General features: G+C 33.7%; 1 protein-coding gene across 1 annotated transcript in view; it reads left to right on the top strand.

The window, feature by feature from the left end:
* The first annotated feature begins 444 nt into the window (after window positions 1-444).
* Window positions 445-9,708, top strand: part of LOC110112057 (protein translocase subunit SECA2, chloroplastic-like) — a 49,666-nt gene continuing 40,402 nt past the window's right edge. Inside the window, exon 1 of the mRNA XM_020844137.2 lies at window positions 445-559. Coding sequence (XP_020699796.1) covers window positions 552-559 — 8 coding nt within the window. The 5' untranslated portion in view covers window positions 445-551. The remainder of the gene's footprint in view (window positions 560-9,708) is intronic.

The raw sequence follows: 9,708 nt of genomic DNA, 5'->3' as shown, positions 1-9,708 counted from the left end.
ACGTATAAACTTCAATCAATTTATCTGGAGCTCAAATCAAGCCAATTTAGGCTCATTTGGGCTTTCGTTTCGTCAAATTGAATTGTTTCAAACTTTATTTTAATATTTTTGTGGTTTCCCTGAGTTCATTCTCTTGATTAGGTACATTTTTCAGTGTTGTATGTTTTAGAAGGATGTTTGATGGAATTTTTAGGAGCTCTTCCGTTTGATTTTAAAACCGACTCCAACCTAGTCATACCTACCAAGACCCATACATGTAAAATACCATTTTAGTTGCTCTAAGTGTTGAGATAGAAAATACAAAATCTTAGCTATATTTCACTGTAGAGGAAAATGCTGACATTGCTGGGAGAGCTTTTGTTTCTTCCTACTATTGTTGACCTGGACTTCTGCGTCTGGTAGACATCTATGATATGGCATTTTCTACTAATGTAGATTTGTTAACTATCAATAATTTTATTTCACAATTTTATATGAGTTGCATTTTTGTCTTTGTTGTGTAGCTTCGTGGTAGGGCTGGCAGACAAGGTGATCCTGGTTCAACAAGGTTTATGGTGAGGTAATTTTATGTCATCTATCAATTATTTTATTTGAGTTTTAATATTAAGTTTCATTCCTGCTTTATATGGAGATTATTCTGTGAACGACGAGTGTGTACCATGATTGCTGTTGTTCTTTGTTTATTGTTAATCTCAACCCAGACTTTATTTTTAAGGTCAACAAATATACTTTTTGCAAATGCAATGCAACATGGACTGCGACTCTACCGTGGTTTTGACAGAATGTAGTGAGAGTATCAAGGGACCCGAAGTTTGGCCTGGGCTTGGCCTTTATTGTGGTTTTGACAGAATATTGTTAAATTATTAAGTGATGTAGGGGTTGAGTCAATTTTTTTAAAAGCACTTGTTTGGTAATTAACCAGGTTGTAGGAACTTATAAAGTTCTAAAATAACTTGCTTAAATACTATTTGTTACATGAAGTTGTTTAAACAAAATCCTAATGTAACATTATTTAGAATGCCGCATGGCCAAAAACACTATGAAGGATATCTTAGCACAACTTGCTAAGGAAATGTCTTGTTTCAAAAAGGAGTGGATTTAGGTAGAGTTACAGAACCGTTAAGCTTTGTCTCTTATTGATTTTTAAAATCTAAATCAAACTTCTTCTAGTTTTGAGTTCTTGTTTGTAGTAGACAATGAAGATGATTAGAGACAATCTTTCATCGAATACTTCAAAATGATAAACTCTCTTAGGAGAAGTCTATTTCTCATTAAATTAAGAAAATAGCAGTCTCATATACATTCATTGACATACCTTATATCAATAATCATTTGACCAAATGTGATTGTGTTATCTCAGAAAAGAGAAAGCTTATAAGATAATGACTGAGATACATGTTTGATTCAATGGTGCCCATAAATTAGTTTGAAAACTAAAGCTAAAAATTAAAATATTTAGATACTATTGGATTTCAATGGTTCAAATCAATTAGGTTGAAAACTAAAACTAAAAATTAAAAGACTGATTGAATGGTACCCATCAATTCTTGGCTTTTTGAAAGGTGGGTCAATGAGATCATTTGGCCTATTGAACCTTCTTCTAAGAGTCGAAGGTTTATTATCGCTGTAACTGATTATTTTTTAAAGTCGAAACCATGCCACTAACAGAAGTCATACTAGCCATATATTGCTATTTTTCATATACCATGTCATATACATATTTTGTCTTTCATGTTGAATCATATTTGACAATGTTTTTGCTTTCAAAAGTATCAAAATACATAAATTTGTTTAGAAACATAATATTGATTGGATTTATACCACAATATACTGTCATCGAGCAAATGGATTGGATGAAAATTTTAATATACATTACTTTAATTTTTAAAGAACACTTTTTATGAGAATAAATGTCAGTGATATGGAAAATTGATTGAAGCCTTTTGGGCATATTTGTCCATATGCAGGACCTTGATTATATCTACCTATGCTGCTTTTTTCTACGAAGTAGAGGTTGTTCTCTCCCTAGAAGTACCTCTTCTATCTCTTAAAATTGCAATGAATAATGAAATTACAAGTGAACAGAATTTTCAACTGAGGTTGAAAGATCTTGGGGGGGGGGGGGGGGGGGTTGTGACTTTGGGCGACATTAGATATCTTGGGTCTATTGTTTAGAGTGATGGTGAAATAAATGGGGATATTATTAGTAGAATTTAAGTTGGATGGTTGAAGTGGAGGAATGCATCGGGCTTGTTTTGTGATAGAAAAGTTCCTCTCAAACGTAACGGAAGATTCTATAAGATGGTAGTGAGACTTGCAATGCTTTATGGTACAAAATGTTGGCCATTAAAAGAGACGCATAATATTAAGTTAAGTGTTGCAGAGATGATGATGCTTAGGTGGATGAGTGGCTTTACTCTTAAAGACAAGATATGAAATGAGCATATGCATGAAAAGATTGGAGTAGCTCCAGTGGAAGATGAGATTTGAGAGAGTCGCCTTAGATGGTTTGGTCACAAAAAGCGGCGGCCTTCCGATGATCGGGTTAGGAAAGTAGATGTATTAGATTTGACTTATGTTAAGAAAGGTGGAGGTAGACCTAAAAAATACTTGTTTAGAAAATATTAGAAATGACATTTCTTTATTAGATTAAGATGAAAATTAGATTCTTAACAAGGCACAATGGAGAAAAAGGATTCATATAGTCGACCCCACATAGTGGGATAAAGGCTTGTTGTTGTTGTTATTTTTGAAAGAGCTTGATGGTTTATATAAGAAGGTTTTACATTCTCAATGGAACCTCTAGTTATATATAATATGTTTGGTTCAAGCTCCTGATAGATTGATTCATCCTAGGAATTTCAATGTTCATGATTTAGTCATACTAGGACTTTCAATGTTTTTGATTTAGTCTTAGATCTTTAGATATCGATTCTGGTTCACTGTTCACCATAAAATAGATAAAAAATTTGAGCCTATGTGGGAAGATTTCTTTATATTAGAAAATTTCTATCAAGGTGGGTTATATCAGCTAATTGATTGTAATGAGGAACGTCCTATATTGCCTATCAATAGATGTCATCTTATGACATTGCAATTGATTGTATTCAAATTTCAAAACTTATTAATGAATGAATGTTTCTTCCAAATAGAAATGTTTCTTTCATCTGGTTATTGATTGAGTCCAAATTATAAAAACTTTTGTCCAAATCAAATTCTAAATCTAAATATCTTTCATCAAAAGAAAATCAAATTCAATCTCAGTATCAAAACACTAAGATTAAACCTCTGTTTAAAATTGCGCAATAAGAGGCGCGCCTCTGCGCAATTTTACCCAAAACCGCCTCGACGCTTGCGCAATTTCCCTTCTGGCAGAGGCGTACGCCTCACTTGGACTGAGGCGCGCCTCAGAGGCGCAATTGCGCAATTCTAGTAGAGGCGTACGCCTCATAGGAAAGGCCCCACCCACTTAAAATGAAGTGTTTTTTCTTGCTTGAACCCGCACGGCTCTAGATCTTCCGAAAATTCCTTCCCCGAACGTTGTTTTCGCGAAACAGTGAGGTCTCGCTCCCGTCGGCTTCCCTTCCCGCCGCTTCTCCCGCCGGCACCGCCTCTCTCCGGCGAAGTTGAAGTTTTCGGCCGCCCTCTTGGAGTACTCCACATTGGATTTTAGGTTTTTTTTTTAGTTTAGGGTTAGATTTTTCAAGGGTAAGAAAATCTATGGTTTATGTTTTTTTATTGTCTTTGTGTGTTTTTGGATTTTTGCTTTAGGAGACATGGTTAGAGGTAAAGAAAAGGAGAATACGTCATTGCGGCGTGACCCTTCTTGGAAATATAGCGTGCAAGTTGACGTAGGAGGGGGCGAGAAACGAATATGTCGTATTTAAAATGCAATTTTTGTGAGAAAAGTGGTGAATGACGGAGTAACCCGCATGAAAAAACACTTATCATGCTCTCATAAGAACGTAGCACCGTGTGCAAAAGTGCCGGACAATGTGAATGATGAAATAATTGCTTACATGAAGAAAACTACCACAGCAAAACACTTACAACAGGAGCAATTTGATGATAGGGTCGAACTACTTCGGGAGCCAGAGTGAAAGGGCTTCCTCACTATACATAACAGAGGTGCACGGGGTCCTATGAATCAGTATATGACTAATCCAGAAGAAGATAGAGGACAAGCATAAATTATGCATGCAGCTGGTACTAGAGAGGGTCGACGCCAGGTTTGCGTGATAATTGACAGGTTTTTTTTTGAAAATGTCCATACATTTAATGTTGCTAAGTCACCTGCCTACTCAATATGCTGCGGTCTGTAGGGTTGTATGGGAGAGGGTTGAAGGCACCTTCAATGTATGAGTTGCGAACATGGATTTTGAAGGAGGAGTTGCAGAACACAGAGCGGAGCATTGATGAGATTAAACGGACATGGATTGAGACTGGTGTTACCATTATGTCAGATGGATGGTCTGACATGAAGAGCAGGAGCTTTATTAACATCCTTGTCAACAATCCCTAGACACGTGTTTTTACGATCGGTTGAAGCTTCAGAGGAGGTGAAAAATGCTGCATTTATTTTCAGTTTACTTGATGGGGTTATTGAGAAAATTGGGGAGCAATTGGTTGTTCAGGTAGTGACTGATAATGCCAGTGCATACAAAGCAGCTGGTCAGATGTTGATGGAGAAGAGGACACACTTATATTGGACCCCCTACGCAGCACATTGTATCAATCTCATTTTGGAGGATCTTGGTGACTTACCTCAGCACAAGAGCGCTCTTTCTAGGGCGAACAAGATCACAAAGTTCATCCACAATCACTCATGGGTCTTAGCCTTGATGAGAAAGTTTTCAAAGAAGGAAATCATTCGCCTTGCAACCACTAGGTATGTTCTTACACTGCAAATCATTATTGCAATTCCTACTGTATGTTCTTACCTTTGTGCACTGCAAATCTACAGGTTTGCCACATCCTATTTGACACTGCAGAGCCTATTGGATGTGAGGCAACATTTGGAAGCAATGTTTACATCAACAGAATGACTTAACTCTGCGTGGGGGAAGAAAAGTGAGGGGAAGGAAATAAGAAAGATAATTCTGAATGATAAATTTTGGGCTACTGTAACCTATGCCATATTGACCACGCTTAGTGTACTTTGGGAGTTTTGTTAAACTAATATTTTATGATTTTGTACTTTGGGACATGATTTTGTTGCATCTATTTTCTTACTTTCTACTATTTTCATATATCATTTAGTTGTTTTTATTGTAAGATAGAATATTGCTATTATTTACCTGCTAAAATCCTTAATTTCTCATTTACACAATTCTGTGTCCGTGAGGCTTATGCCTCAGACCGCCTCAAGGCTTACGCCTCGCCTCACGGACGAAAACCTCCTCGAGGCTTAATTACGCAATTTTAAACCTTTGATTAAACTTTCCCAAGTAGGAGTCTTCTTAAGATTTGTGAGTCATGGCCGAATCAAACTTTCTAATGTCTCTGATAACCTAGTCTTTTAAATTTAGGTCAGTCTAAAATTGAACATTACTAGATTTATTCCAATATTGACTCTTAGTGCCAGCCAAAATAATCTTTAGTCTTCTCAATATTATGGTTTATCTAATCTAAATAGATAACCTTAGTTCAAATATCATTAAGGTTCTATTAGCTGCCAAAATACTTACTGCGTTAACCTCTGTTTACATAGACTTTATTTCTAAATGGTGGGTGAAATTCTCTTGGAATATTTCAATTGGTGACAATGCTTTTGATCCTCTAGGAGACACTAAAGGTTTTAATTCTCTCTCAAGGTTATAATCAAAATATCCTTGAACCTATAGATTTTAGCTAAAATACTCTTAGCTTTTAAATGATAGTAAGATATCTCTAAAATTTCCTTAGTAGTCAAATTACTTGTAATGTCTGGACTTTCAAATCAAAGAGGAAGCCCAATCCTGCATTCCATATTTTCTTAATCCAAATTAAGTAAATGGAACCTATATCCTTAAACTTGCAAATTCTAAGATCCTTTGACTTGTAGTCCTAACACTATAAACCAAATTAAAAAAACTTCAATCATATTTGTTTTAGCCCAATTAAGCAAATGCTCTGTTCTCCCATTAGCTTAAAAGCTATAAGGAATTCCATAACTTCTTAGCCTTTAAGTTGGAGACCAAAAAAATTTCTAATCTTTATAATCTTCTTGTACCCAATTTGAATAATTGTATTATCTGACACAAAGTCATCTAACTTTTCTTTCTTTGATCTCAAAGCTATAGAGTTCTTTATGTTTCCTTGTTCCCAAAGCTGTTGAAATATATATATATATATATATACAGAAAATACTATTACTTGAAAATTATATTTAATAAATAAATAATTAAAAAATGACAAAAGACCCCTTGATTTAACACTATTACTCCCAAAATTTGATGTTAGGACAAAAAATGCACTTTTTTAAGGAGTCGAGGGACCAAATTTGGTCTCAAAACTGAAGCCCACCTTCTTGACCTAATTAATTAGATAAGTTTGTCTATTTAGACCTGAACTCTAAATTTCTGTCACTTAGCCCAAATATGCGATTTTATTCTTCATCTAAAATGAAATCCAAAACATTTAAGTCTCTTTTATGAGCTTTTATTCTAAAATTCCTTTATGCCAATTAGGAGAATTTCATCAAGTCTTTGGTAAAATTTTAGTCAAATTTGCTGAGTCCAAATTAAACAAATTTCTATTTATCTATTAACCAAATATTAAGAGGATTATTAAAAAATCATAAAAATAACTCAAGTTTTTCTTTGATGCAATGATATTTTATTTCACCCCAAAATGTGGAATATATTTGTCATTGGATCTTAGAACACCTTGAATAACATGCTTATCTCAAAGCAAATAGTAGACATTCCATTGGTTTTTTATAACCAAAATACAAAACTCTTAAAAACATTTAGATAAAAAATCTTAATTCACAATGAACTTAAAGTGAAACCATCCATAAAATAAGTTAAATCTCTTTCTGTTCCAGAATAGAACAACATATTAAATAAAAGCATGATAGATAGACAAGACACCAAATAATATATTTATAGCCTTTGGGCATCCTATGATTAGGATTTAATTTTTTGTACATGTGGTTGTAATGTTTGTTATGTAATGATTGTTTGTGCTGTGGTGTCAGGGTGGAGATATCTATTCTTCAATGAAGGTGGTCATATCCAAAAGGGTAAACAAAATTAAAAAACTATCATATAGTTGCTTTTGCTTGAAGGTGTTACTTTTTATGCTAAAGCTCCGAGTAGGCATGACCAATAGGGATTAAAATTAGCTTGACGTCTTAAGTGCTAAGCAATATGTGATGTGATGTTTGAATATATCTTACGTGCTACATGACATTTATTTTGTAGTGAAATATGCCTTTTTTTTTTTTAAATGTAACTTATTTGTAGTTTTAGAATGTTATGTAGGCCTATAAGATACAACAAAGGAATGATGAACCAAAAGGATGAACTCCGAAGTAAAGCTCTCTAGATGCATCATAAGCCAAAACTTAAAAAACCACAAACCATTTTTATAAATTTAACTGAGTTGTGTAAGGTAGACAACTCAATTATCATGTTTTATATTTTTTCTTATTATAAATAACATTTTTTAACATAGATTGGTTAAGTCATTGCATGCTGGTTAGCTTAAAGTAGAATGCAAAGATATTCATATTTGAGCTGTATAAATAGATATTTTATCAAATCAGCAGAAGACTTCCGTATAAACTTGAAATGCAAATTAGAAAAGTAAGATTGCAAGATCGAAAATAGTTTTGATGGGAAAAAGTAAAAAAAAGAAAAAGATAAATGAATCGAGAGAAAATTAAGATAGTTCTGAATAATTATGCAAAGTAAAAAATGAACTGAGAGAAAATTAAGATAGTTCTGAATAATTATGCGAAGTCTAAATGGAAGTTCATACAAAACCCCAAGTTCCTTGCTACAAAAATATTGTCATTAGTTACAAAACTTCAAATTCTTTATTATAAAAATATTGTCATCGGATATGACACTCTAATATCCTTGCTACTGACTTTAAAACATGCAACTTCTACTCATCAATTACTTGTTTTCTAAATAATTTAGACTTACATTTTAGATTAATTATAACTTTATTCGTAATTTATTTTGCTATAATTGTAGATGTTAAAGTCTATTTATGATAATTTCATGAATATATGTGCTCATGTAACAACCATATCTGCCATGAATAACTTCCCTCATACTTTGAAATAAAATAATAATTAGGTCTCTTGCAAATAATTTTGCGTTCTCTTTTTATTATGTTTTATAACTTTATTGGTTTTTTCCTTGTAATTGATCAAATCTATATGGCTTCTTTAAATTCTTTCTTACTACCAAAAGTTGTCATACTTAAATATTTGATTCTCAATCTTGGATTAAAAATTTGTCATTTTTTTTGTCATCCTTGCCACGAATATGAATACTTGCTTCGTCATTTAAGTTCATGCAGTCAACTTTATAATATTTCTTCTTCAACATTTAATTTATGTTTTCATTGTATATCTTAATCTTCTCATTTCTGGCAACTACAGTACCTGTGGATTCAATAAAATGATCCACATTGCTTTTACACGACTCATCCTCCATTATTTATAAATTTTTCACATACATCTAATAAATTATATTCATCATCCTCATCCTTGTCATCATTATCAAAACTTCTCTTATGATCTACCTCTACAACCTTATCAACGACATTTCTTAAATCAATAACAGTTGACTCAGTTAAACCGCAATTGTATCATTCACTATTTAAAATTGTGTTGTAAGGGGTGCGCCTTGAGGCATTCCTTTATGCAATTTTGCTTTAAACGCCTCGAGGCATGATAATAAGGCGTACACCTTAGATTGGATGAGACACGCCTCGCTTCTTTGGCTTGAGGCGCACATCTCAAGCAAATTATTTTCTTAAAAAATCAATTTCCACTTAAAATTCCTAATTTCTTACCAAACCAAAACAACAGCTCTTCCCTTGCCTTCCTCATGCGATCAAAGTGCTGAATGGGAAGAAGGAAACTTCCCCGCTCCTCTCGTGCTGCTAGCTTTCTTTGTTGCCGCTGGCAAACTCTCATACACCTGATGTCCTTGCCACCTTTTACTCTATCACCAATCTTCTTTTCTCAAAGTAATCTTTCCTCTTTCAACTTTTTTTTTTTTTTTAAACGCAATTTTTTTAATTTACTTGTCTGATTTTGGTTGTGTAAGTATATTTTTTTGAATACTTGTTTAAATTTGCTTAAATACAATTATTTCTTACAACTTCCTATCATTTATGCCAATCTTGGGTTTTGTAAAAGATGGTTAAAAAATCATGCTGGGTTATAGGATGGACTCGACATAGAAATATAGCATTCAAGTGGAGGTGAAAGGTGACAATAATATATGTTTACTTGACATGTAATTATTGTGAGAAGCTGGTGAAGGGTGAGTAGCTAGGATGAAATAGCACCGATTCAGATCCTATAAGAATGTGGCACTATATGCTGAAGTACTTGGTATGGTGAAGGGGGAAATCAAAACATACATGACTAAGTCAACAATGTAGAAGCATCTGACACAACGATAGTTTGATGATAGAGTTGATGTTGGCTTGTACTCTTTGCGCAAACATATTGGTTGGGGCTCATCATCCTTAGTGTAA

The sequence above is a fragment of the Dendrobium catenatum genome, unplaced genomic scaffold, assembly GCF_001605985.2.
Source record: "Dendrobium catenatum unplaced genomic scaffold, ASM160598v2 original_scaffold_265479, whole genome shotgun sequence".
NCBI lineage: Eukaryota > Viridiplantae > Streptophyta > Magnoliopsida > Asparagales > Orchidaceae > Dendrobium > Dendrobium catenatum.
The sequence above is the reverse complement of the archived record's forward strand: the minus strand, read 5'-3'. Positions and strand labels throughout refer to the sequence as shown.